The sequence below is a fragment of the Drosophila takahashii genome, chromosome X (assembly GCF_030179915.1).
Source record: "Drosophila takahashii strain IR98-3 E-12201 chromosome X, DtakHiC1v2, whole genome shotgun sequence".
NCBI classification, from domain to species: domain Eukaryota; kingdom Metazoa; phylum Arthropoda; class Insecta; order Diptera; family Drosophilidae; genus Drosophila; species Drosophila takahashii.
In genome coordinates, this window is record NC_091683.1 from 10,202,142 (window position 1) to 10,224,568 (window position 22,427).

Sequence of the window (22,427 nt, forward strand, 5' to 3'; positions counted from 1 at the left end):
ACAATCCAATCGACTTTTAGAAAGGGAAATTAACTACGACCTTATTAAGTATTTTAAAGTCAAGCTGTTGCAGAAACTGATTGACTTGGTTTTCGAATCAATAATCAAGTGTGTCAGCATAGAAGAAACTATTTTATTTGGTTTATTAATTCTTCTTTTATTATTCCTATTTTACTTGTCTTGAATAGCCACTAATTATGAAATTGCTGTAATTTGTTATATAAATTACAATATATTTTCCAAATTCTTCTAGATAGACTGTACAAATAACCTTTTTTATAACATACATTTTCAAAAATAAATGCTTGATTTAAAGGCGAATTTAATCCAATGCTTCAATTAATTTAATAAAAATTTTCGATCGAATATTTTGAAGGAATAAAAAGTAAAATCAATCGAAAATATCGATATCTAGAAGTTTTTTTTTATTCAGCTTTTATTCAGTAAGTAAGAAAAGTGTAGCAGATACAAAAATAGTACTGATATCTGTATATCAGAAGAATATGCATCCTTAACTGGAATAATTCACATGTTACGTGTATCGAAATCCCCCCGACCTATCCCACTAGTAAATAGCATTGGGGAAGCGTTTACAGTCGTAGTCGCGGCCGCCAGGGGGCGACAGCTAAAAAAAACGAGAGGAAAAGGCAAAAGCACAAAAAATGCCAATAAAATGCACATACGTAATGAAATATTATTAAAGAAAACGAGGGGAAAAAAAGAGAAAAGCCAAGTATAATTAACAATTGACGCGGTCGATGCCAACGTCGCAGTTCGCAGTCGCAGTCGCCGCTGGCGTCGACGTCGGCGTCCAGACAATGTCTATTTTTGCAAAAGCGCAACAATACAAAAAGTGCAGCGGCCCCAAAGGAAAAATGCAAAAAGCTATAATACAGAAAGAAAAAGGGGGTAGTGGGCAGGGGAGGTGATAAAGGGGGAGGCACTGGGTAAAAAAAAAGTGAGGAGGACTCATTATGAAATCACCTTCAACTATAGTTTTGCACTGCAACGACCCCAAGATAGACAGAGAGGGAGATAATGGACGAGCGAAAGAGACACGAGAGCAATCGAGATGGGGGCAAAAAGAGACCGAGAGATGTCGAAAAGGAGACGGAAAGAGGCTATGAGATGCTCTGGGCAAAATAGCTGTGGTCAAATAAATAGCACTGCCAAATGGGAGAAATATCGAAATTATCGCTGGCACTTATCGGAAATAAATATAGATTACGAGATTATAGCGAAATTACCTATCGAAACTAAAATATGATAACGAAAATATTGCCAACAATTAATGAAACTGAAACTATAAATGTGTATAGTTTCTTTACCAATAAAAATATTGATATTTTATCGATATATATCTGACAACGATATGTGTTGTAATCGCAAAATATCGATAAAATTGTTAAGCTGTAAAGAACACAAGAATATAATTAATTAGTTTTATAGCTATAAAAATCTGTGGTTACTATTTATAGTACCATGCTTTAATCGATAGAATTGAAAAATTAACTTAATCTAAATCGCTAGCATTTTTACCTCTGCTGTATGCTGATAATGTATCTGTATCCGCAATACAATACCTCACACACACTTGTAGAAACGAGCGCACACTCGAGGCCACGTAAAACGGCTAGAGTTCTCTGAGTCATGCCAGCCCCACCCCCTTTCCGCTTCCTTTTTAAGCCCCCCTTTTTTTCCAACCCGTCTATACATATATCTCCATTGAGCAGTAGTTTTACAGTTAATCAGAGACAGAGACGCATGCAAACGACGACATTTGTTCGCATTCTCAGCGATTGAAACTTTAATGACCCCGCCCCCTTCGGCCAACCAGCCCCCCATTCCTTATTATTCAATTTTGATGATGATTGCCCGTTGAATTTTTGATACGTTTTTGCATAACCCATTATATTCTTATAGCCGTCTATCGATCGAATTTGGGTTCTAGAATAATCGTCGGTTGTTATTTTGTATTACGTCGATCGGTGTTAATACAGAAGTATAATTAAAGTTACTTTGTTATATTAAAAGAAGAGCTTGGCACATATATTTATTTTCATGATCAAAATAATGTTTTTTTTGTTTATTAGTATATTTTAAATCTAGGGCTTTAATTACTGAACGTAATTTTAAATTCTCAAACTTGGTATGCCCTCTTAATGATTGAGTAGTTTCTGGAATAATTTGACCATTAAAATTTATATTCGATAGAATTGCTTGTAGGTCAATTAATTTCCTAACGAATATATGTGGGTGTTTTTTAGCTGAACTTTCTGAATGGTTTATTGCTACCTGAATTTGTCTTTCCATAGTGACTCCTATGTGAATCCTATCTTCAATCTATCTATATATTATTCCCTATCGCACCTTTCCAATTCACTTTGTTTTTGTTCCTCTTCCGCGTTTAGTTGTCAATCGTCAATCGATTGCGATAACGATTGATAACGCCACGCACACTCTGTGTTTGACCAATGTCACGTTCCTGTTCACACAAATATATTTACACACACTGCATTCCCACTAGATTATTAAATCGCGATAAGTTTTATGACTTTTATTGTATATTATTTGTTTTACTCGGCATTCGTAATTGGTGTTCGTTCTGCTTTCAGATTAGATTAGCTATGTGACAGCAAAAAAAAAACCTAAAAAGTATATGTACCTATAAAATAAGAACAACAAAAACAGATTAATTCATGGCCCCGTTTTGGCGCGCATTTATATTCGTTTGTTGTATAAAAGTAGATCGTCAGAGTGGAAAAGATAGAGTGCATGGAATCATTTTTATTTATTTTCGTTTTACAACCCAGATTAGATAAGTCCATTTTTGTACACCTTCTCCTCTGTTCCATCCACACTGACCCTTGTATTTAATGTTCAGAGACACTGCGGCGAAAAATGGGAAATTAAATTTCGTATTTGAAGGAAAAAGAAAATACATTTTTTATGAAAAATTGGAATTATCGTTTAAATGTACAGAATTATAACAAACCAAACATAAAGATACAATTTTACCAATAATTTTTATTTTTATTTCGGAATATATTCTTATCGCTTGGATGGCATTGTTGTAATAGTTTTCTCTCTGTGTATCTACATAACGTGGATTTTTATGGGGATTTCAATTGTTTATGAACCTCTGGCTTTTTCAGGCCGGAGTTGAAATTCATGTGAACGCTTGCCATAAATCGCATATATACAATATAATCTATATATTTTTAAGTTTTTTTTTTCCTTAAAGACCATGTGCTGGCAAAAGTTCAATGCACAGCTATGAAAATGGAATGAATTTTCATAGAACCTCTTTGTTGTATCCATATAGACAGGAAATTGCTTTCACAACCTCATGTGAAAATTCGCAAGTTGGTGGAATGTTACGATACAGTCATTTATTCCCAGAATTCATAGAGTTGAGACATACATACAAAGAAATTATTTTTGTTGAAAGTGTTAGTCTATATTTTCCACCCTAAAAATTCAGTTTTTTTCGGCAAAACAATGCAAAAAATTGTCCAAATATGGAGTGTCATACCTCGACGAGTTCGTAATCAAATTCCCAATCGATTGGCATTCAAACCTAGAAATTTTTTAATTTTGTAATTTTTTGCAAAAAATTGTGATGTTACCCCTTATAAAAAATGCAAAAATTGGTCAAAAAATAAATTTCACAGAAAGTGATCGGATTCGTTAGCATAGGTCGTTAGCTGTTCAAAACAGTTGGTCTTTTAGCTGTAGGCCTTAAATTGTCCAAGCTATGACTAAAAAACCATATAAAAATGACTATTTTCGTCGAAAATTCGAATCCATATTTTTCACCCTAAAATATCAGTTATTTGGCCGTAACAATGGAAATAATGATCCAAATGTGGAGTGTCGTACCTCGATAAGCTCGTAATCAAATTCCCAATCGATTGGCACTCAAACCTAGCAATTTTTAAATTTTATAATTTTTTGCAAAAAATTGTGATGTTACCCCTTATCAAAAATGCGAAAATTGGTCAAAAAATAAATTTCCCAAAAAGTGATAGGGATCGTTAGTTTACGTCGTTAGCTGTTTAAAACAGTCGGTCTTTCATCTGTAGTCCTTAAATTCTCCAAGCTACGACTTAAAAACCATAAAAAAAAGACTATTTTCGTCGTAAATTCGAATCCATACCTCGATGAGCTCGTAATTAAATTCCAAATCGATTAGCATTCAAACATCGTAATGTTTAATTTTTTTGTAATGAATAACAAATTAAAGTTTTAATAGTGCTTTAATAGTAATAGTATTTTTACCTTAAAGTTCTCCAGTTCGGTGGATGGAAGAAAAAGCATTGAAGTTCTCTGATTTCTTTTCCCCCTTTTGATATCACAATTTCTCCATTTCGCTGATGTCTTGGTTATTTGAGTACATTTACTTGAATATCATAACAATTTTCAGCGCTGACTTTGCTTTGCGTATGAAATAAAATATCCCAAGGGGCTTAAATGGCGAAAACAACCTGAAGAGCGAACCAAAGAGCCCCCAAGTCAAACTGCTGACTATCGTTGGTTGTGGAGAACAGCTGTCAAAACAGCTGGGTAAAATATCGAAAAAGAAAAACAGAAATAATGAAAGGGCATAAAATTTAAAGAAAATAATATACTTTAAAGCAAGGGAAAAAAATGTGCTTAGGCTCGCATTTAAAATTGCGCGTGTGTAGAGAAAATAAAATAACAAAAGGGGAGGACCGTCGTATGAACGATTCCTATCAATAGTTATCGATTATAGAAAAATTAGAAACAAAATATTAAACAATTGACAAATAAAGTGTGAGTATAAAGTGTAATGAAGCCATCAAAAAAAAAAATAGACAATATATCTTTTAAAGGGATAAAAACTACTATGAAAAGGATGGATTTCATTTATCGATTGATAGATAGACGATAGTCACGAAACCAGCATTGTATGCACTTTTCGACTGGAAGAAAAAGGAAACGCCCTGAAAGTCCAACCGCTTCAGTTTTAATTTGTGTACTTTTTTTGTAATTTATAATATTACGCAAAGATCGGCAAATAGTTGCAAATAGCTGACACATGTGTGCTAAGCTAAGGTAATTTACTCTGATTTTTAATAGGTATTTACATATGTACGTGTGCTGGGCAAACGTAATTAGACACGGAAACAGTCAACAATTTATTTTGAAATTGCGCTAAAAATAAGAGGCAGGCCAATTGGAAATGTTGGGTAAATATATGCCACTAGATTATTTAATATGTGTTGCTGTTAAATGGGTGCTCCACTTTAATTTGCGTTTGATTATTTAACCTATATTAAATAAAATATAATTTAAAAGTATTAATGCTCGATAAATATAATACTTGCCTTTAATCACATTTCCGAAAATACTTGTTTTCAGGTATATTACCCTTAGATTGTGCGATTGCGCTATCTGTCAAGTGATATTAATGCCCAGAGTTGTGACAAAGAGATTGTTATGGGGAATGGGAATCGGAATGGAAGTGGAGGGGAATGTACGACGCCCACTGTCATAATAATAACACTAATCTGAATGGTCATGAGTCATTTGCGGTTTTTTTTCCACTACCACTACCCCTTCTCTTTTTATTTTTATTTCTATTATTTTTGCCTGGTTTTTTGCCTTTGTTTTTTTGTTTTTTTTTTTTTACTTTGGTATAATTTAGTATACGACGCTCTCTATATTCATGAGGTGTGTTGTGTGTGACAGGTGTGCGAGGGGAAAACCTAACCATACCAAACCGGCGGACGGCGGGATGATAACTCATCGATAGACAAGCTGTGTTGTACATTGAACTACTAAATGGGTAAATGCAAATGTGCAATTTCAGCTCATTAATATTCAAGTGCCTCTGTGTTTGTGTTTGTGTTTGAGTTACCGTGCGAGTAATAGATGGTGGAATATGGATATAGATAGATATAGATATATACAAGTGACAGTTCAGTTGACGATAACAACATCCCATCTTGACTTGGCTATTGCTTCGATTTGCTACATTTAATCGATTAACTTAACTGACCCTCGCATTCGCAATGTGTTTAGGATATGAATCAGCCACTTAAAAATATACACTGGGAATATCAACTAAACTGGTTCGAAAACAAATTCATAAATATGCTAAAAAGTTGATAGGCAACCCGGGTGGAAATTCATTCGCTTGGTAACTACTTTTTATGAATTGTCAGAGGGATTTCTTTAGAGGATCATTTATTAGGTTTGATTTATTTATAAATATTAATAAATAAATTAATAATAATTGTTACTTCCTTGGTATATATTTTCATTCTGAACTACAAGAAAGAAAAGAAATCTAAAGTGATGTTAATTAACCATATTTATTATTACCATATTTTTTGACACCCAATTAAGGGCAATAAATTCACTACATATTCCTTCGCGACCCGATTAAATCGTATTAAATAAATGCACAGCAGTGTTAGTGCTTTTCGCGTGCTTGGTTAACTATTTTAGCCGAGTTTTCCCCATTAAAGCTAAAGCCGCCCACCATCCATCGATGGGGAGGAAAAGTTGGCATTCCGGCTCAAAAAACAGCTGATCCAATTCGTGGTGTCTCCATCTCTTTCCCGCCCATTAAGCGGCTCTATCTCTGTCTCTCTCTCTGTATCCCTCGCTCTCTATTTCGCTCTCTTTCCCTCCCTATTTCCATCTCACTTTTTCCGCTTTTGTCTCTGTTTGCGTGGCTTTTCTTGTCTCAAGCACAAATTAAATTTCCAACGAATTTAATGGCACACAGACAGACAAGGAGGAAGAGGAAGAAGGTGGCGAGAAGGAGGTGGGAAAGGAAGAGGAAGAACAGAGACACAGATAGCAAAGGACGTTTTAAAGCTGCAGCTATCTCGCTTCAGCAACAGCGCAAAAGTTGAACGCCTAAAAGCAGGCAACGAAAATAAAAAGGACGTGCGAGGGGGCAAAATATATACATACTCTGGAAAATATGAGGCGAAAAATTAAAGGAAAATGGAAATGGATGGCTGGGGGGAAAAACCGGAGCCAAGAATAATAATCAGCATGCAAAATACGGCAGGCTTTCCTTCCAACCAGCAACTTTTCCCCCCACCTTTTAGCCCCTCTCTTTGGGGAATTCATAACAAGGCTGTCATCGCCCCCTTTTCTACTACGCCCCTGCATTTTCTCTCGCCCAAAAAATCGATAGCGAAAAAAAGTTTGTTATTTTTTTGCTGGCTTGCACTGCACACTGCGCTGCAGTTGAAAAGGCGGGGAGATCGGGAAATTGGGCGGGAAAGTTTGGAAAATGGACGGGAGGGGGCGATAGCAGACAGCTATTTGGTGTATGTACACTTTAAGAAAATACCGGAAACCTTATTGTTTTAAATTAAAAAGTAAGAATTAGGTTTCAATTGAAATAAGTAGGATATGTTATAATTTAAAGTGTTACTCAAGTTAAACATTAGATAAAATACAAAAATGATAAAAAAAAGGATATAAATAAAAAATTGTAAAAGAATTTTACTATTTTAATGAAATGTATTTCAATAGAAGTATGGGGATATATTCCGAAATACCTGCTTTTCCTCAGTGTACGTACTTTTTTTCCAGATTCAGCTTCTTCTTGTTTTGTTCTCCTTTTATTTTTTGCATAGTTTTTTGTTCGTTTCCCTCGGTTGTTTTGTGAATTCATCTTCTTTTTTCTTGGCGGTTTTTCCCTTGTTTTATACTCCCTCTCTTCTTCTGTTTTTCTGTTAGTTTTACTCTAATATTTTCGAGGTTTTCTTTTATTTTGCCGTGTATATAGGCACACATACACATGTTCATATATACATGCATGCATTACATATGTACAGACACAGACACAAGGCGTGGCTGAAAGAAGAAGCAGATGATAAAGGGGGGATAAAGTGGGTGGCAACATGATTGTGTGGATGTGGATGCTGCTGCATGTGTGTGTACATAAAACATATGGAGAGGATGTGTTGTACTCATACATATATATGACTTACTGCGCACATAACGGTACATGTGTGCTTTCTCTCTCTTTCGCCCCCCATGCATCCCCATCCCTAACCTTTGATGCTCCCCATCTCTTTCTGGCTGCATGTTGTTTTCAAACTTTTTCAAACGAAAACAAAGCTGTGCGGTTTTTAATTATTTTCCTTTTTGTTTGGTTGGACTTTAAAGGGGAAAATGAAGAGGAAAACGAGGGAAATGTTAAAGGAATAAGCGGGGAAAATGTGAAATGGAAATATAAATAGAACAAGAAGAAAATCTAGAAGAGAGCTTGAGCTTATTAGCCGAAGCTTTTTTTTTTGACATGAATTTTAAATGTTTTCATTTAAATTTAACATCTTTTGTGGGTTGGCGACCAACAAAGGGGAAAATCGTATAATCAAAGATACATTTTCAATCCCTTACTTACTTTGTGATTTTTATTATTATTTTTAGCAAAATTAAGCGTTATTTTATTTATGACATAATTATTTAGAGGAGTAAATAGAATTAATTCTATTTAAATTGTATACACGTTTTTCTCTATATAACAATTGCTTATTTCTCGTTTTCCCTTTTTCTTTTCAGGTAAAACATCTCAACGAACATGTAAACCAGTGAAAAAAAGCAAAAAGAAATCAGGAAAACACTTTGCATTTTTAGCGAAGGAAGAAAGGAACAAAAAATGGGAAATAAAGTAAAGTAAAGTAAATTAGAGTGAAATGTTGGAAATATATAGGTACAATTTTTAGATTACCATATCAAAAAAAAAAAAATTACATGTATTAAATAATAAAAATAAATAAAAATACAGGGATATATTTCGGTTTCAGAAGGCAAGGTCAACAAAGGGAATTTACAAATGATTTATTTGAGGAAAGTATACACAGGTAGAAGAACGGGAAAAGCTTGAAGGAAACTTGAAAGGTCAAAGTGTACGTACCATATGTACTTACAAACGTGTATATAAAGGCTTTAATAAGGTAAATAATAAAAAGGAAAAAAAGGAAGGCTGAGCTTGTTTATGGGTAAATAAAGTCTAATTTTAAGAAGTTAAAGAGACAAAAGTACGAAAATATAAAGGAAATAATTTTTTTTAATTATCATGTTAAATAACAAAATTAATAAAAGCAAAGCAAATTTTTAATGATTTTCTGCTTTGGCGATTTCGCATGGCTCGTCATTCGTCGTCATTCATGATTGATGATTTCGCTACATCATTTTGTTTGAACTTTTCTTGTTTCACATTTTAAAAGCGCGCTGAAACTGGACAAAAGCCTTGAATTTGATGTTTTCTAAATAAAAGAATGGTTCACTGTGAAGTTTGGCAACGTTGTGCGCCGGCCGCAGGCCATCTCTTTCGCACTCACATTGAATCGTCTTTAATATTTAATGAATTAATAAACGGGCCCGAGTTTGTTTGTATGTTTGTGCGTTTGACGTTGATGCATGAGGTCGCGACGCTGCGTCGACGTCGGCAGAGCCACCGGGCAGAGACGTCGGGTCAAACGCGTCGCACGTTAATCACAAAAATCACAAATCCCCTCAAATGCGTTTATTATTGTTAATAATACTAGGTACTAATCATTTTATTCGAAACTTTGCACAAGGAAAAATATTTATTTTATGTATTTTAGTAAATTTATTTTTTCACTGGATTTTCTAACTATAGTTTTTAGTAAATATAAAAAGTAAATAAAATATGAAATTTATATTAAAGATTAGGTTTTTAATGGCTTAGGCTTTAAATAGATTTAGGAACTTTTCATGAAAATGCTTAGTCATACAATAATTAATTCAAGCTGTCTGGAAAAACAATAAAGTAATGGCATTCTAAAAGTTTGCTAATAAATATTAATAACAAATGCAAAACTATGTTGCCTATAAAAATACAATTGTTAGTGCATTTTAAGCAATGCTTATAAATATTAATGGCGGGGTTGTTATTGTTGTCTTTGGTTGGAAAATGTTTCCCAACGTAAAACAACCAACGTTAAACATCATTTAACAAAAGCCTAACTATTTTGTATTTTTCTCTATTAAATTGCAGTATAATTTAATAACTAATTTAAAGAAATATGTATACTTTTACATAGTTTTTTCATAAATGTAGCATAAATTATATTGTCTAGTTTTTCTTCTTAAATCTATTTTAATATTTTCGACAAAAGCCAAATTAGCCAATACTTTTAAGGTATAGCTAATTTTTGAGCCTCCACTGTGTGGAATTAAAGAAGGCAACAACAAAAATGTTGGGCCGCTGCCTCTGCCCAAGCGGTTGCAGTTCGCTGCGCACATGACTGACCGCCAACATGTTGGGTGGCTCCAATCGAGCATGTTTGACTTCGAACACGCTCGATGCGGCAGCACATGGCTCATCACGAAAACGAAAGAGATGGCAGCACCAGGTTCGCACCGACCATCTCAATCTCTATCTCTTTCCCGCTCGCACAGGTTCGAAACCGGCCGGGGTTCGTGTCCCCAATAACAAAAATAATAATAATAAAGAATAAAGCATAGAACCCACTAAATCAACCGTTAGATCGTTTATACCCCACTTATATTTATATATATAGTATACAAAATACAGTATATCTATAAAGTATAGCACAGTACAGGAGCGTGGAGCCGTATTATGCAGATATGCTAAATTATATGATGATGCGATCATCCGATTATCTTAGATTGCCGGGAAAAACGCGGTCAAGCCGCAGTTGTTGTTGGTTCCATTTATTTCAGTATTTCTCGTTTCTATCTGTCTGTAAATGGGATTGCAGATCACACAGTCCAGCTAGTCCAAATCTCAGAACTAGCATTACACGATTAGCCAGAAGATTTAGAATTAGAATCTGAATAGAACCAGATTTGGTTAGAGATCGCTTTATTATCATTGTAACGGGTCAAGGTGTTTTGAATTTCCATATTTACAATCAAAGAACTTAACTTCTTTTGTCAGTTTCGTTTATATCTTTATAATAGATCACAAAAATGATATAATAAGAAATCTTCTAGATCGTAAAATGTGTGCACTTTAATATACTGATCAAGAAAAACCTTAGGAAATCCAAAGTGGGTTTTAATTATTTAAAATATCAAATTTGAACATTTTAGTTAATTCAGATATTTTGAAAATAAATATATTATATAATATAATATATATAATAATTATAACTTTCAGAAAACCTACTTTGCTTTACATTTAAATGATCTTAAAATACAGTTGATTACAGTTAATTACCAAAAAAATCCAATAAATACTCAGTTTTAAAGTATAGATTATTTTCTTTATAAAATTCAAAGGATTCCTTTCTTTGCTTCCACATATTTGCCCATTTAATCACGTTTCCTCGTCCGCATGGTAAATTTAAAATAAGCTTTAAACTCGGAATTCTAATAGGTTTTCAAGATTTTATCCTTACTTGAAATTTAACAAGCGGATTAGAAAACGGCCTTTCTTTGCTTCCGCAGCAAAGCATTATTCCATGTTAAAATTAAAGTAAGCTTTAAACTCAGAAATCCCAAATATTTTATCCGTACTTTAAATTTAACATGCGGATTAGCAGGATCACTGACCAAATGAGACCCAAATTTAATAATCTGCTGTGTTTTCTCTCCTTTCGCCCCCACTGGTCGTACAGGGGCCTCGAGCAGCTGCCGCAGTATGCCAAGCAGGTGGCGCAGCTGCAGCAGCATCAGTCGCATCACCAGCAGCAGCAGCAACAGCAACAGCAGCAGCAGCAGGAGCAGCAACAGCGCACCAGCCTGCATCCGCAGATCCACCACCACCACCAACAGCAGCAGCAGCAGCAGCAGCAACAGCAGCAGATGCAACAGCAGCAGCAATCCTCGAGAGCGGCGGCCAGTCCTTTGTCACCACCTCGTCCTGGAAATCCTGGCAGCGGCAACAGCAACAGCAGCGGCGGCGGCGGCAGCAACAGCAGCAGTGCAGCAGCGGCAGCAGCAGCAGCGGCAGCCGCAGCGGCGGCCGTCAACACGGGCTATGCGCCACCGCCCCCGCAGCATCGTTTCATCCAGAATCCGGGCTACAGCATTGCCCCGGCGCCCACCTACCGTGAGAATCCCTACTCGCGTCACACGCAAATTCAGCAGCAGCAGCAGCAACAGCAGCAGCAGCAACAGGCGGCAGCCTCGATGCCCGAATATCAGAGGGCGGCAGCTCGAGCGGCTGTGGCTGCTGTCTCGACGGGCAAAGGCCAAAGTTCCAACAGCAGCAGCAGCGGCGGAGGAGGCGGAGAAAGAGGAGGTGCCGGCGGATCAGCTCCTCCGGGCGGCGGCGTCGTTCAGGTGTCGCAATCCAGCGGAGTTTTGGTCATGGAAGCCATGCCCCATTATGCCAGCCAACCAAATAGTAATCCCTCCCAGCAGCAGCAGCAGCAGCAAGGCAGCAATCCCAGTGGCGCGGGAGCAACAAATGCCGCCTCCTCCGCTGCCGGCAGCATAATGGTCGGGAATCTGGGGCGCATCCTGATGCCCCATCCGCAGGCTCTCCAATACACCAGCGAGTACCTGACCAATGCCACAGCGGTGGCCGTTGCTGCGGCGGCGGTTAACCAGCGACAGCAATTGCAGCTGCAGCAGCAGCAGCAGCAACATCCGCCCGAGCCATTTGGCGGCCAGCAGCCGTACAAGAAGCAACGGCTCAGCGAGGCCAATGCCAGCAACATGAATCACCTGCCACCACACCCGCAGCAGCAGCAGCAACATCAGCAGCAGCAACAGCAGCAGCAGCAGCAACATCAGGCTCACCAGCAACACCAGCGATCCTCGCCAGCCCAACAGCAGCAGCAGCAGATGAACAGCAGTCGGCAGAGTCACAATGACATGTGCCGACAAGTGGTCACCACGCCAATGGGAATGCAACTCAAGGTGGAGACACTGCCCCAGCAGCAGCAGCAGCAACAGCAGCAACAGTTGCAGCAGCAGCAGCAACACCAACAGCAGCAGCAGCAGCAACATGCCTCGCAATCCCAGGGACGAAGCCAAGCGGCGGTGAGCAGCATGTCCTCCGGTGGAAGCCAACCCGTGGGCACCATCACCGTTTCCACGGCAGGATCCTCGTCGGGGAGTCACAGCGGCAATGTTGCCGGCGGAGCGGGGGCATCGGGAAGCAGCGGAGCGGCCAGCACAGAGGCCTATCATCCGCAGGTGAGTGTGAAGGCTGTGAATTTAGAGAGACCCCAGAAGAGCACTTCTTGAAATCTTAGTGGGATTATTAGTGGGATCTTAAATCCTATAATTTTAACAGATTTTTAAAATATTCTTCAAAAAAGTATCTAAAAAAAAAGAAAGCCGTATTATTTTATATTTGATATTATTTTGGATTTTATTTTTTTTATTTTAGATTTTTATGTCAATTTGTTTTGGGTGAACTTAGCTACTTCCCCTTTTTTTGTCCACACTTTTATATAGTAGTTTGGATATATATACATTTAAAACACTCTTTAAAAATTAAAAAAATAAATTTACAATTTACTTTACAAACTTTCTGCAAAATTCAAAGTTAAATTGAAGCTTAAAAAAGTTGTTGAAAAATAATTGGTTATTTAAAATTGTAATTCTAGTTCCTCTAGTAAGAATATAATTTTCCTAAATAATTTATAGCTCTTGGTTTTTTATAATAATTGAATAACTAGATAAATAAAAATGATATTAAAGTCAAACCTAAAAATATATATTGTTCAATCAAAGATTTATTTATATAAAATATATATAAAAATAAAAAATATATAATATAGATTTAAAAGGGGATTTTTATACCCTAAAAAACTAGTTTAAGCATAAAAATAGGGATGCCACATTTCAGGGTTGCTACCTGTTTTTCTAGACCCCTTTTTTCTGAAAGAGGCTCTCAACCCTGCGCTTTATAACCTATTAAATGTAGTCTCACGTGACTTTCACACTTGATTCAAGCAGAGCTCTTCTCCATGTCTCAGCGTAAATCAAAGAGCCCACTAATTAACACTTTCCATAATCCCCAGGTGGAGGCCATTTCGCCCACTCTGCCGAGCGACAGTTCGATCGAGGAGCGCGGAAGGACGAGCGCCAAGGAGGACCTACTCATGCAGATCCAGAAGGTGGACAACGAGATCAAGTCCGCCGAAACGACGATGGAGACGCTGCGCAAGAAGGAGAAGTCTCTGATGGAGGAGGCTGCTCTGGCCAAGGAACAGAAGGTTGCCTCTCAAAAGGAACAACAGGATCAGCAGGAGGATCAGCAGCAGGAGGAGGTGGTGGAGCTGGCCTGGCGCAGTCAAATGCTGGCGGAGAAGATCTATGCGGCCAATCGGAAGACGGCCAGTGCGCAACATTCCATGCTGCAGAATGCAGCGGCCGATGAATCCTCTCCAGGATCTCTAGCCGGTCGTCCCTGGCTGCCTTTGTACAACCAACCACTCGATGTGGAAGCACTCACCCTGCTGATCCGCCAGCACCAGAATCAAGTGCGTGCTCCCCTGCTGCTGCACATCAGGAAACTGAAGGCGGAGCGATGGGTTCACAACCAGGGACTGGTGGAGAAATACCTCAAGGAGCAGGCCGACTGGCAGCGCCGATGCGAACGCATGGAGGCGAGCGCAAAGAGGAAGGCGCGCGAGGCCAAGAACCGCGAGTTCTTCGAGAAGGTCTTCACGGAGCTGAGGAAACAGCGCGAGGACAAGGAGCGCTTCAATCGCGTCGGTTCGCGCATCAAATCCGAGGCCGATCTCGAGGAGATCATGGACGGTCTGCAGGAGCAGGCGCTCGAGGACAAGAAGATGCGTTCGTATGCCGTGATACCGCCCCTGATGCACGATTCCCGCCAACGGCGATGCGCCTATCACAACGAAAACGGACGCATCGAGGATATGGTGGCGGTGCATCAGCAGCGCAAGGCTCTTAACATGTGGACAGCCGGCGAGAAGGAGACGTTCAAGGAGAAGTACTTGCAGCATCCGAAGAACTTTGGCGCCATTGCGGCCAGCCTGGATCGCAAGTCGCCGCAGGACTGCGTACGCTACTACTACCTCAGCAAGAAGACCGAGAACTACAAGCAGTTGCTGCGCAAATCCCGCCAGCGCACGCGCAGCTCCCGCAATCCGGCCAAAGCCCAGGCCGCCCAGCCGCAGTGCATCATTGATTCGATGACGACGGGCGTGATGACGCGACTGCAGCGCGAGCAGCAGCAAAAGTCGGGCAATCGATCTTCAGCGGTTGCGGAGCGGGAAAGAGCGGCCGAAAGGGAAAGGGTGGCCGAGAAGGCGGCTGCCGATGCAGCAAAGGCGGCGGAAAGTGCCGCCGAAAAGGCAAGTGCGGCTAGCAAGGCCGTTGAGGCGACGGCCGCCGGTGAAAAGGTGGCCAAGGCGGCAGCAGCAGCAGCGGCGGCAGCGGCAGCAACAACGGATAAAACGGAAGCCTCGGGCAAAAGCGAAAAGAGTGCGGCAACTCCGGCAGAAACACCTGCAGTAGCAACACCACCACCACCACCAGAGATCTCAGCGAGCAAGGCAGCCGCCGGCGAAGAGGAGGCAGCGGCGGCCACCGCGGGAGCAGCCACTGTGGCCACCACGGGCATCGCGGCCAGCGGAGCCAGTGCAGCGAGTGCGGGCGAGGCGACAACGGCCACGGGAGCCACGGCAACGGCGGCGGCCAAGGGAGCAGGGAAGCCGGAAACAGCAAACGAACCGGCGGGCAGTGCGGCCAAGGGAGCGGATTCCCGGCTAGAAGTCAACAATGAACCGCTGGCCAAGGCAGCAGCTACCAATAACGGTGGGTTAATGAATTTCTCTATTTAAAATATATTAAATAATAATATTTAAATTGCACATTCCAGCCAGCAACAGCAGCTCCAGTGCGGCGACTACCGCTGCACCGGGCGTAACCTTGAATGGCTTCAAGCCGGGCTACCAAACGGTGGTCATGAAGCCAACAGTCGAGGATTCTGCGAGTGGTGGAGGTGCATCTGCAGTGACGAATGCAGCGGGAGTGGGAACTCCAACGACGACGACGGGCGGCGGTGATAAGATCAACGCCAAGACAATGCCGCCAGCCAGAGCTACTCCGAATTCCACATCCACAGCCTCGACGGAAAGTGGATCTGCTGGTGGTGGGGTGCCCACCTTTGCCCACACCGCCACCACGGCGGGCAACTATCTGGGCCAGAAGCTGAAGGCCGCCCAGGTCGAGGGACTGGGAGCTGGCAATGAACTGCACTCGGATGTTAGGTGAGTAAATTAAACGAAAGATGGGAAAATATTCACCTTTTTTATTTGGTTTTAAGCTGTTTTTTTTTGTAATGCAATATGTACATTTAAACGTTTTAAAACCGCTCAAATTATTAATGAACGGATATCGATATTTTCGATATTTATCGGAAACATTGTTGTAGCTTCTGTCATTTTTTATAAACATACTTATTTATAATAATGATTTTAAGCCGTTTTTCTGGAATGCAATATATACAGCAAAACGGTTTAAAACTGCTCAGATTACTCGTTAATGAACGGATATCGATATATTCGATATTTTTTAAACATCGATCTAGTTTCTCATATTTTTTTATAAACATATTTATAATAATTGTTTTAGATATAATTTTTCCTCAAAAACAGCGATATTATCGATAAAATATTGTGATAATATCGATATTTAAGTTCAAGTTATATTTCTTGTGCTTTTAGTATTGTTAGATTTATATTTTTGATTAAACTACAACTAACTATTGCCATCTCACTCGATTTTGCAGTGAATCCAAGAGGAAGCGCTTCGAATTGAATTCTGGCGAGGCGAGCGGAGGAAACAACGCATCATCTGCGAATAGCAACAGCAACATTAGCAACAGCCACAGTATAAAGGCCAATGCCAAGGATCCAACGATGGCCAAGACATCGTTGCCATCCGCGTCATCGGCATCGGTTGTTACATCCACGCCATCGGCATCCTCATCCTCATCCGGCTCCATGCTGCTAATCAGTGCCGCCTCCATCATGTCTACCGCATCGGGAGCCACGTCCTCGAGCACGGCGACCACCACGGCCACCGCTCCGGCGATCTCTATGCCTTTGTTGGCCGATGGCAGTGGCAATTTGATGGTCAACGCCTCCGAGGTCCTCGCCCTCGATGGCAAAGGTAAGTGCTGGAATTTTTACTATTTATTACTGCTTTTATTGGAAAGAAATGGGAATTTATTAGCCAAATAATATATATTTAATCTTTCAACTTTACACTGGAATAGGTTTCTAGATTTAATAGGATATTAAAGCAGTAGTTAGGCCTTTTAAAGGGTATAACCCATATTGAAACGTCAGATTTACTATCTAATATTTTCTGTATAAATCAAGAATTTTTATGTTGATCTGGATGATCGAAATATTCTATTTTTGTATTTGATATTCCTTATAAATCTTCAATTGAATCTATTATACATTTAAAATGGTGAATACCTTATTGGAAGAAAGGAAATCCGTTATCCTAGATCCCCAATTGAATATTATCTATTCTTCATAGGCAGAAAGAAAATTACAAATATTTATAACATTTGAATTTTGATAAAAAACTTGATAAAAAGCTGTTCTAAAGCGGTTAGCTTTCAAGCACCAATGTCCTTAAGCTTTTTGACTCTCGAGCTTTTATCTCGTGCTTTTAATCTTTACTAAAAAAGGACCTTTGAGCTTTTCAACTTGCAAAGTTTCTCGCCTTCGACTGCTTTAAAGCTCTCTGTTAACCAGTACTTTCATTTGATTTTTTCCTGCTTATTAAGATTTAACATTGATATGTTAATGTCCTTTTTCGGTCCCTTCTCCCTCAAAAAGGCTTATGAAAAATGCATTTCCCGCCATTGACAACTGCAATGTGGTGGGTGCAGTCTCTTTTGGACCGTTTAATCACACTATCCACCGCCCAACCACCCATAAACCCACCACCCACCTCCACAATCCAATCAAAACTGGCTCCATATCTCCGTTTCTTTGGCTTCTGTTTGCCCTGCTGCTTCTCCGCCAGCGATTTCGATTAATATTTCATCAAAAAAAAAAAAATGGAAAAAGAATACAAAAAATATATGGCCTTAAGTCTCAGGGCCGCCAAAAAGAGTTGACAGAAATGAGAGGGGGATGGGGTGGGGGGTGGCTTTCTTACCCCCCAGAGGAGGTGGAAGAAAAAGAGTAGCTCAATTGGTGGTTCGCTGTTCTGTTCCCGGCTTCTCAAATTTTCCTGCGGCTCAGCTCAACGTTTTTCGGCCGCTTGCGGTTTTGTTTGCACCACCGCCCATCCGGCAGCCGCCACCCACCCACTTAAATCCACCCTCCCACCCACTCGCCACCCACCTCCCCTTCATGCTCATCATCATCTTCGCTTCGCTTCGCTCGGCCTTGTTGGCTGTCATCTCCCTGGCGAGTTAATTAAACTCAATTAAATTAAAGTCTTTTTTGTAAACGTCTTTTTTATTATGCAAGTGATTTAATTTAATTATTAAATTGCGGCAAGGATTGTTTACCTTAGTACCACCCCCCACAACGCCCTTCCAGACATCGCATTTCAATCTACGCTTAACGGAGAAGGTGGAAAAAGTAGATCAGGACAGTTGAGGATGTCGATAAGCTGGAATGGAATTCGATTTAGTATTTGCGATAAAATTGTAATATCGATTATTTCGATAAATTTCGATTAATTTTGATAAAGTTAATCTTAGCTTATTTAATAATGATATTGTCAAAAGATGTAAAGAAATTGGTGATGAATGCACATTTTCTGCCCAAAATTCGTTGAATAAGTACAATCGTTATTTTTGCTCGTTTAAGCAATCGATGATAAAATGTCTAAGAAATTTGGTTTATCAATGGCTTAATACTTGTCCATTTAGTCTCGATTTACTTACCTATTTCAGTTATCGATAAACAAAAATACAAATTGACAGATTGTTTATCGATACTCCTTTTTTCAGATTGTTTCACTTGATTTTCTTGAACTTAACCCGCTGTATTCACAAAAATAGTCTCTTCTTGATTGTGATTTTTAAAATACTTTTTATTTATTTATTTATTTGCATTTCTAGGGCGACAAAAAAAAAAAACATTTAGCGTGTGTGTTGTTGTTGTGATGATTGCTGTATATAAATTCGTAGATTTCGTTGCTTTGATTTTGATATTATATCTTAGGATTGTGCCTGCTGATCATCGGCAGTTGTAGCTGTTGTTGCTTCCGTTGCTGTTGCCTCTCGTTTTGTGTTGTTGCTGGAACTAATGTTGCTGTTGTTGCTGCTGCTGCTGTTGCTCGTGGCAGTCGCTTCGATTTCATCCGCATGGCACATTTTGCGATGCTTGTGGACAAAATAATAGCTGGGAAACTTGCTGCCGCACGTTTTGCAGGGATAATATTGGACATTCATGTCTAGAGGTCGCACTTCTCTCCGCAACAAGGCCGCTGTTGCAGCTCCAGTTGTTCGCTGTTGCTCCGTTGCATTTGCTGCACCCTGTTGCTGTTGCTGCTGCTGTTGCAGATTGCCGCTGTCTAATTCCGGTTCCGCCAGCAATTTCTTATCCGTGGTCGTCAAACTCAATGGATTCAAGTGTCGCTTGGCATGTTTCTGATAGCAATATTGTGATTTAAAGGTGTGCTTGCAATAGACGCACACATAGAGTTCCTGCTGATTAACTGCTGATGAAGTAGATGAAGCAGTAGCCTGTGGTAATTTCTTATGGCCACCTGAAGAGGATGAGGAGGATGATGATGCAGTGGCTCCTCTGGCGGCTGCCTGTTTACCAGCTGCACCACCATCGCCACTATTCTCGCTCTCCTCCTGCTGCTGATGGCTCAACTGTCGCTGCTGACTGCTGATGGCCCTGGCCATTTGCTGGTGAAACGAATAGCTGACGCTTTGTTGGCTGCGCAGTTGCTCCTGGGATGAGGATCCTCCTCCTCCCACTGATGATCCTCCAGCGACACCAGAGGAACCCGATTCCTGGCTCTCTGGCTTGTGGCCATAGGCTGTGTTTAGTATTCGGCGAAATCTCACCGGTCCATCGCAACTGGCCACATCGATGATGAATTTCGAGGGAGTCATGGGTGTGGTGGCCGCCAATTCGAGCTGGGCAGCTGGCACCGGAGCCTTGGCCACCTGTAAACCCGTGGATTTTCTCGACCTCGACTTTCTACCCTTTGATGATTCCCTCTTGGATTGAAGATTTTTCCCCTGAGTTTGCTTGGGGGCAATGATTGTTGGAGTAACTGGCACCGGAGTCGGTGGCTTCACATCCAAACGCTCGATGTTCAAACTGCCTGCACTGCTTCCGGCCAGGGAACTCACCACCGATACATTGCAGTCCATGTCCACATCCGGCTCGGGATCAGCCTCGTTATCCGTCACCGTATTGCTGTCTATAAAGACCTCTATATCTTCATCCTCTTCGTCGATATCCTGAATGGGAGCATCGTTATCCATGAAAGAGGGAGCTACTGTAGGTGGAGGAGCAGGATGAGGAGCAGAAGGAGGTGGAGGTGGAGGCGGGGGAGGATGAGCACTTGGCAGGGGCAGAAAACCGAAATTAGGCATTGTGGCCTTGCTGGGAATCGGCCGGATGACCTTGGCTGCCTGAATGCCGGGAATTGCTGGACAAAGCTGCGGTGCCTGCGGATTGCCGTTTAAATAGCCCTCTGTTTGAGCTCGCGCCAAGAAAGAACTAGAAAAAAAAATTTTTTTATACTTAAATCATCTTGGGAATTCCTTATTACTAAAAAAAGTAACCAATGAATTGTTGAGAACTCCGGTGAATAATCTGTCCAGACCTTAAAATCTAAAAAAATTAAAAAAAAAACTTTTTTTTTTTGTAATTGTTTTGGAAATTCCTTGTTATTAAGAAAAATAATCATTCAATTGTTGAGAACTCCTGTGAATAATCTCTTCAGACCTTAAACTCTAAAAAAAATTAAATAACTAGAAAATTTTTTTTTTTTCAAATATCATCTTGGAATTTTCTTGTTATTAAGAAAAGTAATCATTGAATTGTTGTGAACTCCAGAGAACCATCTCTTTATACCTAAAACTCTAAGAAAATGAAAGATTCCCCGCCGAACCCGAACCCACCGGCAGATTTCCAGGGCCCTTGGCATGTGAAGGACATGGGTGGCCAGCAGAACGGCAAAGATATTGTCGACGGTCAGGTCCAGATATCCCGTGTACATGTAAGTGAGCAGCGGGGCAAACTGATCGGCGGTGACATTACTGATATACAGTAGTAACTCGCCCGTTGACGTGGTGGTGGCTGAGTTGCTTGGATTATTGGAGGCTGCTGTCCCAGCTGATGATGATGCCTCATCCAAGCGGATGGCGGATCTCAGGTAACCACTGTGCATGCCCAGCACCAAGCTGTGGGCCACGAAGCGCACACTGCTGGGCGCCGGTCCGACCTCGAGGATGACATCAGGTGGCGAACTCATCACCAGAGCGGCTCCTCCCATTCCGGATGAGGATGCGGATGCGGATGAGGATGCGGAACGGGTGGCCGCCGTGCTGCTGCTGCTGCCCGTCAGCCAATTGGTGAACATATTGCACACGTGCACAAAACAAAACAACAAAAAAAAAAAAAACAGAATTATTTCGCTGCGAGAGTTGCAAGGACAAAGGACGAAAACGAATGGAGCAGCGTCGCGTGTCCAAAGGGAAATCGGCTGGTGAACTGATGGCCGACAGCCGCGCGTCTCTGGTATTTATACTACCCGGCAGCCAAAAGCAACATGCGACGCTCGTCCTTCGTCCTTCGTCCTGCGGCCGAATCGTATTCGCATTCGTATGCCACTCGTTAACTGTGCCGAAACACTGGAAACTGTGTTTGAAAGACCTCAGCTCTCGAAATCGAAATCAGTTGTGCACCACTTTCAACTGGTAAATTCTATATAGAAGCTTATTACCATTCTAGAGTTAAAAGGGGTTATTTAAAAATTTCTATAGCAATTAATACAAAAATCATATTGTATAATAAAGGTACAACAATGTGATAATTTATATTTTTTATAAACAGTATAAATTCCTTTGGAAAAGTTGTATTTGAAATATTTTTAAAATGAAAATGAAATAAGAATTTTTGCAATAAATTTAGGTTTGAAATTCGGATAGTAAGGATTATAATTTTAAATTGTATTATCGTATTATTATTCAGATTTTCAATTGCAGTAATAGATTGAAATCCTGATTATTGTGGATAGGAATTATTTGAAGAAGTTAAATCTATAGTTAGTAATTATAAATTATTATTGTGGAACAATAGTATAATACAGTTATGATTCAGATTTTAAAATCAGTAATAGTTTCTCTTAGGAAAGATGTATATGAATTATTTTTAAAATTGAAGTCAAACATTATTTTCTACAATTCATTTGTATTTGAATTTGGATTGTAATAGTCAGTAATTTTTATTTTTGTGACCAAACAATTTGCCAGCACTGACCGGAAGCTGAAAAGTTGTTGC

General features: G+C 40.1%; 2 protein-coding genes across 3 annotated transcripts in view; one reads left to right on the forward strand and one right to left on the reverse strand.

Moving 5' to 3' along the window:
- Nucleotides 1–22,427, forward strand: part of Smr (nuclear receptor corepressor smrter) — a 61,430-nt gene that overhangs the window by 17,251 nt on the left and 21,752 nt on the right. For both annotated transcript variants that reach the window (XM_070218768.1, XM_070218769.1), the window contains exons 3-6: nt 11,610–13,137; nt 13,971–15,735; nt 15,800–16,190; nt 16,712–17,094. In XM_070218768.1, coding sequence (XP_070074869.1) covers nt 11,610–13,137; nt 13,971–15,735; nt 15,800–16,190; nt 16,712–17,094 — 4,067 coding nt within the window. The remainder of the gene's footprint in view (nt 1–11,609; nt 13,138–13,970; nt 15,736–15,799; nt 16,191–16,711; nt 17,095–22,427) is intronic.
- LOC108066799 (uncharacterized) lies at nt 19,034–21,507 on the reverse strand. Its single transcript, XM_017155487.3, has 2 exons — nt 21,047–21,507; nt 19,034–20,642 (listed from the first exon to the last, which is right to left on the reverse strand). Exons 1-2 carry the CDS (start codon nt 21,505–21,507, stop codon nt 19,118–19,120), a joined length of 1,986 nt encoding a protein of 661 aa, XP_017010976.2. The 3' UTR covers nt 19,034–19,117.

Excerpts from the sequence above, each read along its gene's own strand:
- LOC108066799 (XM_017155487.3), bottom strand. The coding sequence starts at position 21,507 with ATGTTCACCAATTGGCTGACGGGCAGCAGCAGCAGCACGGCGGCCACC. Across the intron at positions 20,643-21,046 it reads AGGGCCCTGGAAATCTGCCG|TTCTTTCTTGGCGCGAGCTC; the intron begins GTGGGTTCGGGT and ends TTTTTTTTCTAG.